A 20,651-nucleotide genomic window follows, 5' to 3' on the forward strand; every position below is an offset into this window, starting at 1 on the left:
TATCGTCATCTTTTTTCAAAGCATCCAATTGTGCAGTATTAAAGGGATAGTGTGCATTTTAGTGCATCCTAGAGGTGAAAGAAGCTTCATTTTAACCCTTGTGGCATGCAGGTAAATATTATGTATGTATTGGGTTTTTTTGTATTTTTAATCAAAGAAAGAGCATTGAATAGTAAACACTTGCTAGGCTGGGGGTGGTAGGTGATCCTGGCATACCTGTCAACCTGTATGTTTCTGCCGTACAAAGTACGTTTTTTATGCATTTTAAGACGTGTACGACATACGAGAAAATCTGTATGGAAAAAACAAATTTGTCAATCATGGGTACCATCCCGTATACACGACTATCACGAAACTGCAAATCAATCAAGTCAAATGAGTTTGCCGCGGTAGCCTCTATCTCGGTATCATTTTCTTTCGTTGCAAACGAAGCGAGCGGTTTGATGCTACAGTGCGCATCCGTCTGCCGCCTGGGGATTTCCCATCAAGCATCATTCAACATCAGATTTCATGTGGTAGTTGTGTAGTGAAACGAAGTCCGTCTCTTTTAAGAAAATCGGCTTTTTCGGCTCAACTCATTAAAGAAAGCCGTCTCTCAAACGGCTCACTTGCTTTGATGCATTATCTCATCTCATTAGCTGCACCGCTTATCCTCAGTAAGGTCGCGGGGGTGCTGGAGCCCATCCCAGCAATCATCGGACAGTGGGCAGGGGACACCCTGAATTGGTTGCCAGCCAATCGCAGGGCACACAGGGACAGACAACTCGCTCGCCCATTCACACTTAGGGACCATTTGGACCGGCCAATCCACCTGAAATGCATGTCTTTGGAATGTGGGAGGAAACCTGACGTCACTCCCACACGACGTTCTGCTGCGATTAGGACGCTACTCCCGAAGGTTGCGGTAACGCACTATTGCCCAGTTACGGAGCATTGTGACGGAAGCATTTTCAGCCCAGAGAGAGACACATGGGAGTCCTTTCCCCACTGGTGACGCACGTCTAGAGTCCAGTCACTTGTATTTGACAATCTAACAGGGGAAAGCGCGTACGCAGTCCCCCACTACCAGAAATTTTGCAGTCGAGATTCCCACATTTGGGGAATTCGCTGATCGGAGTGCAATGACAAACTCCGCACAGGAAGTCCAGTAGCTGGATTTGAACCCACACAGGAGGTTCCCAAGACCGTGGAACTGTGCCTACACATGCGCTAACCACTGCGCTGCCGTGTTGCCCTTGATGCATTATATTACAAATTATCATGTTGTATAAAGAAGTTAAGAAAAAATGGACGTATAAAAGGAGAAAATGAAAAAAGACAGGTTTGGAGTTTTCCCTTTAATCAATATATTACCAACAATAATTGAATGCAGAAAATGAATAAATAATTTGAATAAGAAAATGTATTATTCTACTTAATTATATTTGCATGTATTTTTCCTTCTACAGTGAACGTCCAAGCTACTTAATTTTTGAACTCTTTTTATAGTAAACATCATTCATGTCGAGCAACTCAGTATCTCACAACAAAATGTTAATTAACAATATATATGATATAAGGAAACACATGTACAATATAACACGTTAAAATACATACACGTTTAAAAAAAAATGGTGTAAGATTATTTTGTAAGGGAAAATACGAAAGTTTGTAAAGGCATGGAGCCCTGGAGGTTGACAGGTATGTCCTGGCCGGATGCTGAGGTTGCTCCAGGCACTGGGCCAGTTGCTGCTGCCGGGGGTGGGATTGGCGTGCTCCTTTTGCTACTGGGGCCTTGGGGAGTTTTTTAGGTCAAGGGGAGGATGTGCTTGGGGACGTTACCTTGTTAGGCCCTACAACGCGATGATTATGATCTGGGTTTTTTGCATGTTCATCTGAGCTCTATCACCCATGACCATGATTTGAGAGAATAGTCCCCTGTAAGATTACTCAGATGATAGATACTGCTGTTTGTGGCAAAGAATCTGCCTATGCTAATTTCATTCTCATTTCTCTTTTAGTCTTTAGTTTTTTTTCCGGAAGATTGTCGTTTTAGCCTCATGTCTGTGCATGATGTGTTACTATGGCAACCTGTTATCCAAAGTCTGATAGTTTGAACTTTTTATCATAATCGGAGACCTGAGGTTTTATTTGTTGCTGATTTCAAAGCCTCCGAGCCATATTTGAGACAGAAGTTTTATATTCTATAGCATCTGCGGATAGAAAATGGTTGTATTTTCGTTGTGATGATCTCTTGTCGCAAGTGAAAACTGCACCTATTAAAGGTGACATTGTCAATGGCCTTAATAAAACTACATCTGATGAAGAAAAATGAGCTGCCCTATCAGAAGACTACATGCTTGTCAGACCCACCACCTCAGTCCCAACCCCAGGTCTGGTGTGTTTTCAGTTTCAGAATGCTGAGTTGATGCGAATTAAGTCATGTATGACACATCTACTATTCACCTCTGTGGGTTTCCTCTCTGCTTGAATCAGCTTGGAGTCGAAGTTACGCGGGAATGTCTGCAGTATTATGGAGATATACATCCACACACACACACATAAACAAAGGAGCGATGAGGCTATAATGAATGATTTTAGATCACATACACTGAGCTCCCCGAAGAAATGCTTACCATCAGGTTCTTGAAACTTGTAAAAAAATAAATTTATTTACTATTTGTGTGCACATCAGACTTATATGGTATCTTACAGGAACCAAAAGTTTATGGAAGATATATAGTAGGCACTGCATCAACAGTCAATTCATAATAAAAAGTATTCCGTCGTAATCGGGCGTGCTATCGTTCATCAGGGGGCGCTGAAGAATCACCACACCTTCAGCCCATTATCCAAACCTGACGCTCATCAGGGGTTTTGTATCAATGAACTGCGCTGACAATCTTAGTTGTCAAGAGTGTTGTGCTTCAAGTCGTTCCTGCCTGGAAAAGATCCCACTCCTTGTCGCCTGTGCCGTTGTTCCTCCAGCCGTGAGTTGTTCGGACTATGCTTTTGTTCATTTTCTTCCCTTACCCCGTGTGTGGAGCGCCCTTCGTTTTAACCCTCTCTTTTCCCAAATAAAACAGTGTGTCCGCACATGGGTTTTACTACCAAACACAACACATTCACATGAAAAAAGAAGGCGTAAATTTTGCATTATTTCTTGGGAATCGATTAACTGTGATCTGGTTGAAATTATTAAGACACAACTGATCACAGTATCCTGTTTGGGAATTTGCGAGGTATGTTTCTCTCAAGCGTGTGGTAACAAAAGGGCAAATGGGCACGGTCGCGCCTGCGCTTGTAGAACAGAACAGTGACCCTGGAGTATTCAATGATGGTAGTGTATTCATGAAAGGAGGCTCTGAATTATTTGGCGTGTATGAGGAGAACTGTGCCGTATTGGTCATCTGATAAGGTGATTTAGAAATGCTAAATATATTATGTTGGGAATCTGTAGGTAAATAAAATAGAAGAGCACATTTTAGTAATTATTTTGCGTGGTTAACATTATGTGTAGCAAGAAAAATAGAATTACCTATCCCATTAAGAAGGCGGAAATTGCTGCTGAAGTCCAGATCCTTGTCCCATGCCTGCTGATAAAAAAAGTTTGTCTTTCATATATTGTAACAGAATTGAAAAGTTCACTACCACAAATTCTGGACTACACCTGGAAAGTGACGTTTTCAACTGAAACGTTGTCCTCTCCCCTCTATTTTTCCTTGGTCATGTTTTTTTTTCCCACATCATGCGACCATTCAAGATAGCGATTTCAGAACCGAGCACATAAATATTACTGGGCCCAAAAAAATGAGAATTCGGCAAAGGATCAAATTGCATTTGTTTTTAAGCGTTCCTGGTGAAACTCCATGACCCAAAATTGACGTTGATGATACGGTGAGAGATGTGCGCCGTTTTTGATGGATAATGGCCACTGGTCTTCATTTCGGATGTATAAATTGAGGAATTCAGTTGTGGGTGTTATAATATTGTGAGAACGTTCTAAATATTGAATAAAGTAGCTGTTGTGAAACCTCCAGTTTTTCTTCTGTTTTGTATTATAAGAATAACGTTGGCAAAAACATGGACAAATTTCTCTCCAAAAAAATGTTTCCGGGCAACTCGCATTGTGTTTTATACATATTTGTATTACACGTGAGATTTTTTATTTCTTGTCCACGCAAGTTCTTAGCCATCTGCTAGGCCCAGAGTCGAGGCGACCTGACGGGTACGTACAGCCAGATAAGGCAAACAGACCCGGATACCGCAGCCGGAGAAATTTACGGGAAGGGCCCGACGCAAGTCCAAGGTGCCGCCCACACCCTTGCTACCATCGTCCTCGCGAAAGTAAAAGAAAAAAACGCACCATATTTAAAGAGGTGTTTAAATTGTAGGAAAAAAGTAGCGTCTTGTAGTCCAGAATTAACAGAAGGGTAAAAATTTACATCAACAACAATACATTGTTTCCTTAATCCACTACAATACACCATGTTTGGAAAGTGGGTGTACACACAAATCTAAACAACAGCTACCTGAGTTGTAAAAAAAGACATATCTGTCCTCCCTTCCTGAAGTATCGTCCGCAGCTCATCTTCTGAGTCTGTTTTGAGTCGATCAAAGAATTGGCTCCTGTGGACCTTGAGTCTTTGATGTTCAGCTTCCCGTTCTTCTTCAAGAGCAAGACAAAGGGCTCTTATGGCAGCTTCCCGGTCCTGCCTGAACACACAACAAATATGGGGCCCAGGTGTAAAAACGGTAACCATGATACTGAAAACAGTTTGTGTCTCTAGCACACTGCTCAGTGGCTCTGCAAGCAATTTATATATACTGAGAGTAATCAACACATCCCAGAAAAGTATTGGCTGTTTTCTGCCCAGTCCGAAGGATATTGCCAGCTTGGAATACCACAACAGAGCCAGCAACACTAAAAAGGACGCTTCTTACTCTGGCTATCACCTCTTTGACCTGATGGCCCCTGGTAGGTGCTACATGTTTCGTAATACAAGGACTGAGGGGAAAGTTTCTTCACCAGGACCGTCACCACCCTAAACAAGTGCGCAAGACTGTGAAAATTATAAATCTTGCCAGTTGCATTGAAAAATGGTTACTCTGACCTTATTTATCAACTTATTTGGGAATTTATGTTGCTGCTAAATGTTATTGCACTACTTTTCTTTGCATTATTGTTACGATGCGGTATTTGTCATTGCACTATTACTACAACTTGGGCCTGTCTCCAGGCACTATCGTTTAAATATGTTTGCCTAGTTATCTTGACATTTTTTTTATCTTCAGTCGTTATTACGTCCCATATCTATTCTTGTTGCAAAAAATGTTCACTACGTTTTTATCAATGACAATTAAGACAATTCTAATTCTAGTAAATAGTTAAGAATAAATATTCTTTCTCGAGAGCAATTTCTTCCAAGTGTGTGTGCCTGTTTGGGATGTATGCGTCAATCAACTAAACTATGTAAGATATCAGCCACTGTCCCGTTGCTCTAACGTTTGTGTGAAATTCTGTTTCAAACCTGAGTTGGAATTTCTCCTCTTCTCTTTCTATCCAGGCAGATGTTGTTGTGTTTTCGTTTTGGTCCATCATTTTTTTCAACAAGGTCTCTTCGTATCTCCTCTTAATAAGTAGACACTGCTGCAAAGTCCTTAGAATGGGATGGAGACAGTTTTGTTAAGAATCATTTCAACATGTCAGAATGATCACCTCAACCAACCAACCAAAAACGAATGTTAGAGAATGGAGAAAAAAAGTACGCCGTCTTGAAAAATATAAATAAACGCAAAAAAGACCAACGAGGAAAATGACTGTTAGATGTATGTGATGATAATTCGGACATTGAAGGACAGCAAATAAATACATTGTAAATTTCATGTTGGGATTGTGTTCATAGTTTTCGTTGACAATAATTTATTTCAATCATGGCCGCGCATATTCCTATTTGTCACTTACAGCGCTTAGTTTGAGCGTAGAAAAATTAAAATTTAATGTCATACCGATTTTAAGTAAAAAATTAAGGGTGCGTGTTATACACGAGTGCCTGTCACACCCTAATTAATACAATGGTTGTAAGGGAAATTATGGTCTATATGTGCCTTTTATAATATATTCTATAGTCTTATATCCAATGTATACTTTTATATTCTTCTTATATCTTTATATGTTTATATTTCTATAGTGCTCAATAAGTGTGTGGTTTTACGATTTCACTTGGTGTTCAGAAGCATGCTCCTCCAACGTCAAAAGATGTCTTTTCCTCTCACATTCCATTCTTCTAACAAAGTTTCGGGTTTGGGAGAGTTTGTATGTGTGTTGTATGTGTTCTAATAACGTTGTGTTTTCTCTCTCTAGTGCAAGGCTTTCAATTGGTTACTGATGCATTTTTGTAGTAAAGAGTTAAAAGTTCAATTTAAATGGTGATCCTACCTCAGTCTTTCCTTGTATTCGGTTTTCAGTTTCCTCTCCTCTTCTTCTCCCCACAGGTCTATTTGCCGGAGACGCATTCTCTTCTGCTTCTCGGCCTTCAATTTGCATATCGCCTCATCGGTTTCTCTCTTCATCTTCTCCTGGAGGCGAGCCATCCTCCTTTGCTTTTCAATTTTCAGCCGTTTTGCTTGCTCGGCTTCCTCTCGCTTCAACTCCTTTCGACAGTGTTGTATTCGCTTCTCCTTCTCCCTTCTCAACTGTTTGAGCTCTTCTTCTTCCTCTTTCCTCAAAGTTTCCTGGCTGCGCCACGTTCTACTTTGCCTCTCCCGCTTAAAGTACTCCTCTTCTTTGTGTTTAGTTTGTTCCTCTTGCTGGAGCAACACTGTTCTCTCGTTTTCCCACTTTAAGCGCTCGTCCTCTTCCTCCTTCTGCAGCTCCTTGTGGAGAAGACTCATTCGCTTGTCCATGTCCATCTTTAACCTCTCTGCCTCCCTTTCCTCTTCTGCATATAGTACCTCCTGTAGAAGGGATATTCTCTGTTCCTTTGCCCTTTTTAAATGGTCTGCTTCAAGTTCTTCGTTTCTCCGGAGGTCCTCCTCAAAATCGTGCATTCTTTTCTCCCTTTCTCTTTGCAACTGCTCCACCTCCTCTTCTTCCTCTTTTTTCAGCTCTTCCATGCAAAGGTGAATTCTTTGTTGCCTTTCTCGATTGGACAAATTAACCTCTTCATCATCTTCACTGCTTAGCTCCTGTCTGAGATGCGTTACATCTAGCCGCATTGAGTCGTTGAATTCATCGTCTTCGCTGCCCCACAGGCTTTCCTTTTCCATTCTCGGTCGCTCAAGCTTGTCCTCGTCCTCTGACCGAGTTTGATCCGTCATGCTGGTAGAGTCCTCATCGAGTGAGGAGAGCCCTATCTCATCATCTGTAGCTGGTGTCTCAATTTCTGACCGAAACAGACCTCTGGCATCCTGTCTAGAGCTGTGCGCCCTCCTGCATGGCCATGAGTTCGCCTTCTCTTTCGTAAACTTAATCGGCAACAGTTTCTTTGAGCAAGACTTCAACCATTCTTTAGCGTTTTCCATACTGCCAAACTCCCAGAGATTTTTTTCCGCTGAAGGTTGTCTTTTGTCATTTAGTGGGTGACGAAGTGTCATTTCCCTTCCTAGTTTTTCTGTCTCAGTCACTTCTCTTCTTCTTTCTTCCGCCTGGCAGACAAGCATTCTCCTTTGCCGTTCCCTCTGTAACTGGTCCACTTCTTTTCCTTCTTCTCTTCTAAGTGCTTCCTGCTGAAGATAAATTCTTTTCCTTTGTACTTTCTGAAAAGATTCTACCTCATCCTTTTCTTCTTTCCTCAACTCGTCCCGATATTGCCGGATTCTCAGCTCTTTGCTCCTCCTCAGGTTTGCCATCTCCTGCTCCACCTCTCTACTCAGTTGGTCCATTAGGCGAGCATTCCTTAATTCCTTTTCCCTTCTCAATCGCTCATTCTCCTCTTCTTCCTTTTTCAGTTCTTCTTGGTGTTGCCGGATTCTTTTCTCTCTTGCCAGTTGCTTTTCTATCTCTTCGTGTCTTTTAAGATCTTTTTGTTGTCGTGAGTGTGATAGTTGGATTCTTTCCCTTTTCATTTGCCAGGCCTCGTCCTCTTCTCTGCGAAGCTCCTCTTCAAGAAGGCGTTTGGCGGTTTCAATTTGTTTTTTAAACATTCCTTCCTCCGCTTCCTTTTCTCTAATCTGTTGTTCCTGGTTGACATTAAACCGCCTCTCCTTCTCTTTCTTCAACATCTCGGCCTCCTCGTCCTCTTCTTGCTGGAGCTCCACCAGGCGGAGCTGCACTCGCTTCTCTTTTTCCTGCTCCAATAGCTTCACTTCCTCCTCTTCCTCAATCTTCAGATCTTGGGTGAAGCGAAGGATTCGGCTCTCAAGCTCCTTCTTCAGTTGAGCTATCTCCTCCTCTTCTTCCTTCTTCAGCTTCTCTTTTTCTCGTGATATTTTAATAGCCTTCTCTCTGATCATCTGCTCTGCTTCCTCCTCTTCTTCTATCCAGAACTGAATCTCCATTTGCTTCGCTCTCAATGACTGGTCAGAAAACTTTCTGTCGTCCATTTCGCTCTTTGCCCACTGCTCCTCCTCCTTTCTTAGTTCCTCCCAGCGACGATGAAGTCTCATCTCCTTTGCACGTTTCAATTGTTCCAATCTTTCCTCTTCTTCTCTTCTCAGCTTTATCTTCTGTCTTGAGATTCTGGTCTCTTTCTCCTTCATCAATTGCATTAACTCCTCCTTTTCTTGTTTAACCAGTTCCTCTTTTTTTTGACAAATCCTTATCTCTTGTTCATGCCTCAATTGCTCTAAATCATCTTCCTCTTTACACAAGTGCTCCTGGTGTGGATTAATTTTCGTCTTCTGATTCGATTGAAGTATCACTTCTTCTTTCTGGCTCCCTGCCAGTATTTTCTGGTAGAAAATGGCTTTGTTATTGACATCGATGAATTAACACAACCTATAAATATGAGATGCAGTTTTTTTTCCTGTCCGCGATTCATGTTTGTTAAAAGTGAATTAAGGACAGTATGCATTTTACTCAATACAGCTACCACAGGTCTGGAGTTTAACTGCGGTGTCAAGCTTGTGCATGACGCCACTCTGCTCCACACTTTACCCTCCAAAATGGCCATACCACATCATTATGCCTAAGCATATACTCACCGCACTCCCTTTTGCAAGTTCATTGCTTTTTTCTTTAACTTTGGCCCTCTGAGCCACTCCATCACTGGCAACTTCAATTGAAGAATCGGAATGGCTGTAAGTAGGAATGGAAACAGTGGATAATTCAGGAGTTTTGACGAGTAAATTAAAAAAAAAATGATGTACAGTATATATATTTAAATACATAAATACATAAATACATATATACATATATATATATATATATACATATATACATATACATATATACATATATATATATATATATATACATATATACATATATATATATATATATATATATATATATATATATATATATATACATATTTATTTTGAAGAATTTCAAAGTACCAACCTCTTGCTATTAGAATCTGTTTCACTCGATTCACTCACTGAATCACCTGTGTCGTTCACCACTCCTAAAACCTTGAAAATACAACAATAATAGGCAAAATGATCCAATCTCAAATGCAAGACCAAAGGACATTTTGTCTCCCAGATGCATGTTCAGTAATTGGTTCGAATATAGTAGTACCTCATGTTGCGGTGATCCAGATCCATGTTCATCTGACTGGGCTTCAAGCTCAGTGATCTCGTCCGCTAGATCGCCATCCCTAATGGCAAATGCTGAGTCCTAGGGTGCATTGTATAATCAGACACAGCATTTATCACAACTCAGTGGTGGGTCGTGAGGGCAAGGCCTTCTCTCATGGCCTAAAAAATATATTAATTATGTGATCCTAATTATAGTTTGTCAATCAATACTTATTAAATAATTCCAAATTGTCAGCTTTATTTCATTGCTTTTCCCTGGTCGTGCCGCATCCAGATGTGTGCTCTCATAGCTAAGCATATAACCGATCACATTTCAGCCATTAATTGTTGTTAGGTTCAGAATCACAAAAAATCCTGAAGGCCGTTTCCTGTAACATCAGTCTTTATTCACTGGTGATTATTACGCTCTAGCATCACATTACCTTATAATAGGAAACAAACTGGTTTGTATGTTCTTAGTACTGATAGGTCCTTCAGATTAAAGATCAATGAACAAAACTCATCCATACAGTACGTCGACTGTTATTCATGACATCCACTTACCGTATGTGTTTTATTTTGCTCGCCACAGAGTTTGGCTCCAGAGTTCCCACCGGCTTCAATGCTACAGTGCAAAGATAAAATAATGAAACAAAAATCTTTTTTTAGTCCCGAAAAGACAAACTTAAAATTGGCAAAGACTAACAAGTAAAGGAGGACAAAAACACACACACACACACACATTTAGATGAGCTAAAGCTGGACCACAGAAAGACATACAAGTTTAGGTTCAATATACTAACCATCTTAATATTAGCAATTTTTTTTATTTCCCTGCCTTTCTTTGACAACATTAATCAGGATACCATTATTAGAATAGTGTGGGCACAGACAAAATATTATTTTAAAAATTGTACCTTAGCTTTAACTTTTTTTTAAATATAATTTTGTTCAAGGCCTCTTCAAACCCTTTAATTCTTATTAATTTGGACAATTTTCAATTATTTCTATTTTTTAATTATAATCTGCTCACCTGTGTCATGTTCTAATTGCGTTATCAAAGTTAAACTTTGCCAGTTTTCATAGATTCTTCAAGAGACACTGTGTAATATTTGACCACTAGATGTGGCTGTATCGTGTCGTGCAACCAGTAGCTGCAAAGCACAAGGAACAATACAAACTATAAAGACTCAAAGTGGCAAAACTGCACCGTTTTTCCCATTTGCTCAGCCTTTCACAAGGTTTTTAGTTTTTGGGGGGTAACTGTAGCAGCAAGATGGCAGACAATCATGATGCCTCTTTCTCGAAGAGCCTGATTTTAAGTAAAATAAACGTGAATTTCTCGACCTGAGTATTTTAAAAATGCATGTATATATATAACTGTTTAGGCAGCACAGCAGCACAGTGGTTAGCGTGTGTGTGGCACAGTTTTGAGGTCATAGGATCGAACCTTCCTGTGTGGAGTTTACATGTTCTCCCCGTGCTTGCGTGGGTTTACTCCAAGCACTCCGGTTTACTCCCACATTCCAAAAACATGCATGAGCGATTGAGTTGTCTGTCCCTGTGTGCCCTGCAACTGGCTGGCAACCAGTTCAGGTTCAAGCCTTTTTGATTGAATTAAGCTTGTTTAACCACTAGGAAGCGCTGAATTATACAAAATGTCCCTTTAAAGACATTGTTTCGAACATGATCCATGTATGAAATTGTAATTGGTCTAGAATCGCATATTTGTATACTGCACACCGTCTTGCCTCCAAAATTTTGGATAAAACAGCTCTCAGAAGAAGGAAATAATTATTTTATTTTGGAATCATAATATAGAATACACTTTTAATGGATGGAACCATAAAAATCTACTTTAAAAAAAAAAGAAACAAGGAAATACCTCATAGATGTCAAAGCTTCCACAGCTTCCACCACCCCTTCGTTCCCATTCTCTTCCATTGTCGCTAAACTGTCTGAGCTGAAGGATATCAATAATTCTTCAGATGGCTACATGGCAGAAAAAGATAAATACAACTTTTATTAACAATCAGTTTTACCCGCAAAAAGCACATCAAAAGACTACACAAAGTTTAGTATCAGTTAAAAAATGCAACGAGTAGAATATTATGAATGTTATGGGAATTAAAATTTGGGGATTTAAGTCAGAGTTTGGGGTTCGCATTATACCGAGGTTTTACTGACATCGCTGACGTCGTTTGCTCAGCATTGAATGGAACGGGAATCAAACCTGGATCGCGGCAGTGAGAACACCCAGTCCTGGCCACAAGGTCAAGAGGATTGAAGATCTTAATGCAAAAGGCACTCAAGATCTCTGTTTTATCTCAACATCACAATATTTTTCTCACGGTACCACATTGAACAATGTTGTACTGGCTTAACTCTTTCCCATATTCCTCCGTCACATTTTAATGGGTCGTTATAGGAAAGAGCGTTGTTTTGGCTGAATGCTATCATTATCCTCCATGGAGCATCATAGGAAAGTGCTCAACCAAAGCAATAAAACATGGGACAGTGAGTAATAATAATATAATGATAAGATAAATTCTAATGCCTTTTCCCAAGTCATCAGTGTTTCTCAACTAGTCGAAGACCAATTTTTAGTGGGTCATGGGCCTTTGCCTTGACAAAATTAGGCTAAAAAGAAGAATACAGAGGGTCGATTACACTCTTTAACAGTGAGCAGCAATCTATTCTACCTTGTTCAGTCAATCAGCGCAATTGAGATGGAACACATCTCAATATGATTTTGTCGGTTTTATGTCATTTTTCTGCCCACAAAAATGGGTCCCAAGAAAGATAGTGACACGTGGAAGGAATAGTGCTAAAGAGTGACAATAATGTCGAAAAAGGAAACCATTGCTGAATGAAAATTGTGTCATTGAAGTGGTGTGGGAAGGTACAGTAAATGGTTTTAAAATGTTATATTTTTCGCTGTTTACTAGTCTTATTTATCCTTAACTACACAATTAAGTAAATATTGATGTTTAAGCACATGGTTTATTAATATCTTGAATTTATTTTACTGCAAAACAGTTTTAGGGAGTTGCTTATATGCGATGTAAGCTTATGTCTAAGTATATAAGGTACTTGAAGTCGTTCTGTTTTTTTTTTGGTGATTTAGTTTTTTTCTAAAAAAAAAAAGGGAATAGATTCTACTATCACGAGAATAGTCAGGCATTTACCCGATCCATGGAGCAGAAAAAGTTGGCGGCCACAGTTTAAGGGTAAGGAATGCAATCATTACCTAAAGCCACAAAATTTCCACTTGTAAATTTGACACCTAAACTCCATTCAGCAGCAACTCACTCTTATATTTTTCATCTCTTCCTTGGGCTCATTATTCTTTAGTTCATCAGTGCAATGATCCACATGAAGTCTGTAAAAGTCTTTGTCAGTAGAGTCGTGTCCGGATTTATCTTGGCTGAAAGAAAACAGAGTGTTGCATTGAGAAAATAAAGACAACATTTAAACTGAATATCAAACCTTCTTGTAGTCTTAGTCTCAAACAGAATTTCAGAGCAGCCAGACTTGCCAGGGTCGATACAGAAAAGCACCTTTCAAACACAACACACATTAAAATACTTTCACTGTTGAAGTTTAATGGTTTTCCCAAACAGATTTGTTTTCTCGATGAGGCACAGCACGGGGAGTGTTAAAATTATGCAAATATGTTGTAAAATATTCTACACCCGGGGGGAATCGAGAGATTTAGTCTCAAAGTTGACCAATCTGGCTTGTATCCTTTAAACCTATGATGTCATTGAAGGAACACGACACTTACAAAATGGCGAATCCTATTAATACATGTGAGGCGACCTTCGAAACAGACAGCGATTGTAGTGAACAGCAATTGCATACCGCTCATTTCTGAAGGGAGGTAGGTGATTGTGGCTTATCATTTGTGTTTTTGCAGCATATGTAGCGGTTGGTATAATGTTGTCTGGCTAACTCCCCTTTAGTGTTGGGGCCCCTGAGGGCTTTTCTGTTCATTTTGCTCCTGGTCGGGTTTGTTGGTGTTCCACCCTGTTCGGCCGAACAGCCTGGTGTTAGCACCGCTTTAACTGTGTCGTTTGGTTTATTCCGCATTAATTGCCGTAATCGTCGCCGCTTTTTGTTGTTGGTTCCATGTTAGCCTGGCTGCTCACCGCATGTTTTTTGGTTGGCCAGCCTTGCGTTTCTAAGCCACCGCTTTTTGTTGATCGGTCCCATTGGCGTCTCTCTGTGTGTTTTTGGGCCAGTTAACGCCTTTTTTGGCTGCTCGTCCTTTGTTGTATGATTACTGCATCCACCTCCACAAAAACTACCAAAACATCACCTAGAACCCTCGTAACCTTTTTGACTAACACGTAAAGCAATATGGTGACTGGATTGCAAGGGTGCTGGTGTTCCGCCAATGATGTCACAGTTCAGGATGACCAAGACAAGGCATGCTGTCTTTAAAATGCATTATCTCGGAAAATAAACGGAATATACCAATATAATATATTTTTTTCCTCAGATTTAATATATTTAGGGATTTGGGAATACCTTTACCCGACATGGAACAGTACCTTCTGCTGTGAAGCCTCAGAACTCTGGTCCTCACAATGGGCCTTTTGAAAAACAGAGCACACTAATAAGGATTTAGAAACTGTAAAGAATCAATTAAAAAGCAGCTTTGACACACAAGTTTTCTTAATTTAATTTCAAGTTTAAAGTATAAACAATGATCAAATTTCCGCTACCCACATCAAGGTTTATGATTGATAAGTTCCAATCTTGAATTAGCTGACTACTGTGCGTATCTCTAGGAAGGGAGTTGGGTGAAAACCTTCCTTGGCTGCAAATAAAATTGCATCATTTTAAAAAATATAATTACGAATATGATTGCAATGGTTGTATAAATCAGCATAAGAAACAAACCTGTTCACAAATTGATTTTCCTCTTGTTCCACATCATTGAGATCCACCAGCAGATGACTGTCCCAGTCAACAGAATTGTTTAAGCCACTAAAATCTAAAGGAAGCTTTCCAACACAGAAAAAGTTTTGTGATGTATCAGAAAACATTAAAGAAATGTAGATATAATCAAATTTACAGTCAGTGTGAAACCATCCTAAAAGTTACTATTAAAGTTCTAAACGAGATGTGTCAAACATACAGCCCACAGGCCGAATAAGGGTCGCTAGTGTATTCAATCCTGCCCGTGAGACAATGCTGAGAGAAGCACAAGACAAAATTAAGATGCATCAAACCATGACCTGCTGTTTTGAATATGTCTATGGATGTTGCCAAAGCCAGGCACCACTCCAAAAGCAAACCACCCACTGTGGCTGTATTTGCTGACAGCTTATTTATCAACCGGAGACCATTTGAAGACCCATGTTATTTTATTTAAATAAGAAGTCACCGAAACGCTGTTAAAGGCAATACAGTTGCTTTCCTGTGTAGTGCTTGGATGTCTCTCTTAATTACACAATGTGCGACTAAACTACACTTTTTAACCCCACTTGGGCGTCCATGCAGAAGTTTAAAGAAGCTGGATCTCCTTTTTATAATAGATAGGAAGTCTAACAGTTAAATTCCCAAATTCAGACAAACATTTTTCTTAAAAAGGGGAAAAAAAGAAAAAAAAATCAGAAACACTTTTAAATCATTAAATTGATGACATCATTTGCACTGAAATTTGTGATTGAGTGCTATTTTTGTCATTTTACATGAGGTTCCCAGAGTTAAACTGGAGTGGAAATGATGCTTGAGCCTGTGAATTTGGTTCGTTCTTTGGTTAATCGTGTAATAGAATATTTAATAAATGAATAAAGATTTTGTCTATCGCAGGACCATTTCGGAATGCACCCGCCGCGAAAAATGAGGGATTACTGTATTTATATTGGCCTTTGGCTTTTAATTGTCAGACAAGGAATGATGGCTTTGTTTTTTCTTCTGCTGCTAGTCTGGACTAAGATTAAGAGCCACTCACCACACAATATTTGTTTTCCTCCTCAACTTCTTTGTCTTTTTTGGCTTCTGATGTTCCAATGGAGTAACACGATGAATGCATCTTGGCAAGTTCATGGTCAGGTTTTTTCAGACAAAAGTGGTCTTCTTTTGCAAAGCCAGACTGAGTCTCATGCAGACTGTCGGGACAACTGTGAGATGGAAGAGATTTCAAATACTGTAGTGAACAAAACTGTGACAAAAAATTAAAAACCCTAATTTATGTGGACTATAGAATTCAACCTGTAATAACAAACACATACAGTATTTGAACATCCTGCTATTTCTCCTACTTAGAAATCATGGAGGGTTCTGAAATTTTCAACGTAGGTTCATGTCCACTGTAAGAGATAAACTAAAACAAAAAAAAAAATGCAGAAATCACAATGCATGATTTTTGAACAATTGATTTGTGTGATATAGCTGAAAATAAGTATTTGAACACCTGAAAAAAATCATTTTAACATTTGGTACAATAGCCTTTGTTTGCTATTATAGAGGTCAAACGTTTCCTGTAGTCTTTCAAAACGTTTACACACACTGCAGGAGGGATCTTGGCCTACTCCTCCACACACATATTATCTAGATCAGTCTAGTTTCTGGGCTGTCGCTGAGAAACACGGAGTTTGAGCTCCCTCCAAATATTTTTGATTGGGTTCAGGTCTAGATACTGGCTGGGCCATGCTCGAACCTTGATATGCATATTACGGAGCCACTCCTCGTTTCCCTGGCTGTGTGCTTCGGGTTGTTGTCGTGGTGGAAGACCCAGCCACGAACCGTTTTCAATGCTCTGAATGAGGAAAGGAGGTTGTTCCCGATAATCTCACCATACGAGGCCCCAGTCCTCCTCTCTTTAATGCAGTGCACTCGTTCTATCCCATGTGCAAAAAAATACCCCCAAAATATTATGCTACCCATCCCCACACTTCACAGTAGGGATGGTGTTCTTCGGATTGTACTCTTCATCTTTCTTCCTCCAAACACGCTTAGTGGAATTATGACCAAAAAGTTCAATCATCTGACCACAAAACTTTCTCCCATGACTCCTTTGTATCATCCAAATGGTCATACACAAACTTAAGACGGGCCTTGACATGTGCTGGTTTAAGCAGGGGAACCTTTTGTTCCATGCATGATTTCAAACCATAACGTCTTAGTGTATTAGCTACAGTAACTTTGGGCGGATCAACGGGTCTTTCAGCGTCAGAATTCTAGATGATACACAGGTGTTCAAATACCTATATGCAGCTGAAGCACACAAATAGTTAAAAAAAGCATGCATTGTCATTTCTGTATTTTTCTTTTTAGTTTATCTCTTACAGTGGTCATGCACCTATGATGAAGATGTCAGACCCCTCCATGATTTATAAGTGGGAGAAATAGCAAAATAGCAGGGTGTTCAAATACTTATTTTCTACAGTGTACTTCTTAAAGGGACAGTGTGTATTATTGAGCACCTCATAGTTGAAAAATGACATCCACTAAAAAAACAGGACTGATTTGAATAATAAGCAAAAATAATTAACTATAAAATTAACTATCAAATTAATGTGCATTCTTTTAAAAATTCTCATAGGTCAAGAAATTTGTATTTATTTTACATAACACAAGGCTCCCCCAAAGTAAGCTCACATGATTGCCTGCCATTTTGCTGCTAAGGGTAGCTCCATAAACCAAAAACCTTGTGAAAGGCCGGCCAGAAAAATTAAGAGAAAATTAGTGCAGTTTGGTCACTCTGGGTCTTTGTAGTTGGTATTCTACCGTGTATTTTGTAGCACCCGGTTTATTACACAGTCCGATAATGTAATAATTATGCAATGTTAAATAATGGAGGCCACTTGTGTCAAACTCGTTGCGTCGGGCCAAATGCGGCCTGCAACCTCGTTTCATGTGGCGCCCTTAGACAGTGCTGAAAGAGGCACAAGAGAAAAAAGAGCCAAAAAACGATCTGTAATTTTTAATATGTTCACTGGATGTCATCAAAGACAGGCGCCACTCGCAGGGAAAACACTATCGCTGTGTTTGCTGACTACAATTAATCAACCAGAGAACATTGAAGAAACCCATTCTGATGTTATTTTACCTAAAGTCACAGACGCGCTGTTTAAGGCAATGTGAAAAATATAAAAACAAAAACAATAGCACCTTGGTGTCTTTGCAGAAGTTTAAAGAAGCTTTAGCTCCTTCCTATTATAGATATTAAATCTAACAGCAAAGTTCCCATATTTATGTAAACAATTTTATTTTAGAAAAACTTTTAAATCACAATATAAATAATTTGAATGAGTGTTTGTTTGCCGTTTCTGTCACTCTCCAGTCTGTGAGTTTCCCCGAGTGAAATAAATAGTAGTAGAAATAAATTAAATTGTCGTTTTCCTTTTTCTCCTTTTTTTTTTTTTTTTTTTTTACAAATGCATAATAGACAGACATTACAAGAAATTACATTTAAGTGAAGGAAACAGTTGAAAAAACACAATTTCAGTATTTGTTTTATAATAAAATCTTACATCCCTGAATCATAATTTAATTGTGAGCCTCCAAAAAGACCCCCAACCCTCCAGCTAAAGCACACTTCTTATGCAATTAACTACCACTAACGCCCCCTTGGGAATGGTTTTTCAATCATGTGGCCCCTGAGGTAAAAAAAAAACTTTGACACCCTTGGGCTAGGCTTCTAGTCTTAATCCTGACTTAAGTCTTTATTTAGAACCTTGTGTCAATTTCTGAAAACGTTGATTTTACTGTCTGTTTCAGGCATATGCCACATTTATCATCAATATTTGTATGCTTGATTCATGCGAATGCTAACCTCCATAGGAGCCAAAACGTTTCCAAAGCAGCATTAAACGGCACAATTAAATTTATCGACCGGAAGGTGCTCACACTAAATAAATACAACACAGCTTCACATTTTTTAATAATTAGAACTGTGGGAAATTTAAAATAGCAAAGTTTGTAAAATGGTTAGATCCGTATGTTCCATAAAAAAACTACATACCTCTTTACTACTTTAGTCCCCTCCTCTTCTTTGACATCACTATCTAGTTGACTACCTGAGCCTTCAGAATTATCTAAATAACCGCCTGATATCTTTAAAGAAAAAAAAATTGTTAAATGTCTACTGATAGAAACATGTGTGCTGACAAAACCAAACACACAGAACCAAGAGTGATTACAGAGTAAACCTACCGAAAAGCATAACTCCTGCTCTGTGTCATCGCTATGATGTGCGGAGTTGTCTTGATCCTGCTTTGGTGGCTGCTGTATAAAATCTGAGTAAATGCTTTTTGTGTCCTGAAAAGATTTGCGCACACATACAAAAAGTGGCCCTATAGTACAAATATATACAGACAGGCCCAAAAATATTTGGACAGTGCAGCAGTGTAGCGTAAATTGTATGTTGCTTCACAGCGAAGATGGACAATAACCCATGGCATAATGCAAAAACAATCCAGGAGTTGGGCAAAATAGAGGAATATTCTGAAATGGCCAAGATCTCAACCCAATCCGGCGTGGATTTCACTTGCTCATGACATGGCTTAAGACGGAAAGACCCACAAAAAAGCAACAACTCAAGGCTGCTGCTGTAAAAGCCTGGCAAGGAGGAAGAAACCCGGATTTTGGTGTTGTCCATGAGTTTCAGACTTCAGGCAGTAATTTCCTCATTTAGATTTAGAACAAAATATTGACAACAAACGTTTTTTTAGATTATGCTTGATTGTCAAATTACTTTTGAGCGCCTAAAATTTTATAATTCCTTCATTGTCAGGCATGGATTAAACATTGCAGTATGCACTTCAGTTCTGGTCATGATAGTTCAAGTCTAATGTAGTTGCATGTAGATCCCAACTTGAAAAATTGTGTGTCTGTCCAAATATTTTCTGTATTCAGCTCACAAAAACTGAAGCAGCTACTTGAAGTAGATATGTGAAATAAATTACAGTAACATGGTTACCTCTTTTTCAGACATGCTATTTTCTTCATCATAGTGGCTCAAAGACGTAACAGAGTAACTTTCATCCTGCCCGGTACCTAAATGACTCAGGAACCCACTGAAAAAGCCAAACTGACAAAACAACAATGATCACTGCATGGCTTTATTATGTTTCATAGTGTATTCGATTTAATTCAAGTGTAGATTCAAAGATAGTTCCCATACATCCATTCTAGGTTACTCACTCCAGGAGTTTTGTCAGGTTCTTGTTTTACTTGGGTTTCTATAGCGCCAAAGCCACAAACAATATCAGTCACTGGAATATGTTTGTTAACATCAGAGGAGATGGGTCTTAATTCTTCCAGGCTGTGGGAGTTCGCAATAAAACATGCAAATTGAACATATAATATCATCTTTGTTTGTGCCTTGAACAAAACTACAAAAATCGCCTCATGCCACCCTTGTAACTACATTAACATGACTAGTTTTTGCTAAAAAAAAGCACCTATCATCTGGAATTTCCTTTGAGAATATCTATACATTTCTAAGCTGAGCGCTGTTTAGTGCACTATAGGGTTCAGTTAAAGAAATAAATTAATCAAATAAATAGAAAACATAATTTATGTACAACTCTCAACTACAATTTTTCTTCAGTTGCAAGATAGTTTTGCTAATTCGTATTTTTGTACTTAAAAAAAAACGTTTTTTTTTAAATTTCATACATCTTTTTATTCAAAATTTACAAGTACTTTTCACACCTTGAGGTAAAGTATATAAGTATATTGTAATAATCAAAATTAGAATTGGCAAAAGATATTGTCAAATAGGAAAAAAACATTAAAACAATTAGAAAATGATTTGTTTATTTAATGCATTATTTTGTTGGTCCACTGTACAAAACTCTGTTACAATTGAGGAAAAAACAAAAAAAGAAAAATAAGTCAAATACAGTATACATTGCTTGTATTTCAGTTCACGGTTCACAAATCCCTTGTCCGAAAAGTGCTATACAAATACATTTTGATTTGATTTGTAAAATAAAAAACACTGAATAATACGTGAAATGTTAAGTACT

General features: G+C 38.9%; 1 protein-coding gene across 4 annotated transcripts in view; it reads right to left on the reverse strand.

Moving 5' to 3' along the window:
• Positions 1-1,322: 1,322 nt before the first annotated feature.
• The window catches only part of cep164 (centrosomal protein 164), a 36,372-nt gene continuing 17,043 nt past the window's right edge, over positions 1,323-20,651 (reverse strand). For 2 of the 4 annotated variants that reach the window (XM_088346196.1, XM_088346199.1), the window contains 20 exons: positions 19,822-19,942; positions 19,598-19,708; positions 18,832-18,936; positions 18,641-18,732; positions 15,626-15,794; positions 14,569-14,672; positions 14,395-14,485; positions 14,217-14,258; positions 13,150-13,220; positions 12,973-13,087; positions 11,546-11,652; positions 10,225-10,285; positions 9,662-9,760; positions 9,482-9,552; positions 9,124-9,217; positions 6,419-8,871; positions 5,511-5,639; positions 4,512-4,695; positions 3,518-3,575; positions 1,323-3,433 (listed from right to left, as the gene is read on the reverse strand). In XM_088346196.1, coding sequence (XP_088202322.1) covers positions 3,105-3,433; positions 3,518-3,575; positions 4,512-4,695; positions 5,511-5,639; positions 6,419-8,871; positions 9,124-9,217; positions 9,482-9,552; positions 9,662-9,760; positions 10,225-10,285; positions 11,546-11,652; positions 12,973-13,087; positions 13,150-13,220; positions 14,217-14,258; positions 14,395-14,485; positions 14,569-14,672; positions 15,626-15,794; positions 18,641-18,732; positions 18,832-18,936; positions 19,598-19,708; positions 19,822-19,942 — 4,606 coding nt within the window. In that variant the 3' untranslated portion in view covers positions 1,323-3,104. The remainder of the gene's footprint in view (positions 3,434-3,517; positions 3,576-4,511; positions 4,696-5,510; positions 5,640-6,418; positions 8,872-9,123; positions 9,218-9,481; positions 9,553-9,661; positions 9,761-10,224; positions 10,286-11,545; positions 11,653-12,972; positions 13,088-13,149; positions 13,221-14,216; positions 14,259-14,394; positions 14,486-14,568; positions 14,673-15,625; positions 15,795-18,640; positions 18,733-18,831; positions 18,937-19,597; positions 19,709-19,821; positions 19,943-20,651) is intronic. The other 2 variants (XM_088346198.1, XM_088346197.1) reach the window with 2 other exon arrangements.

The sequence above is a fragment of the Urocampus carinirostris genome, chromosome 10 (assembly GCF_059441175.1).
Source record: "Urocampus carinirostris isolate Australia breed hairy pipefish chromosome 10, RoL_Ucar_1.0, whole genome shotgun sequence".
Taxonomy (NCBI): Eukaryota; Metazoa; Chordata; class Actinopteri; order Syngnathiformes; family Syngnathidae; genus Urocampus; species Urocampus carinirostris.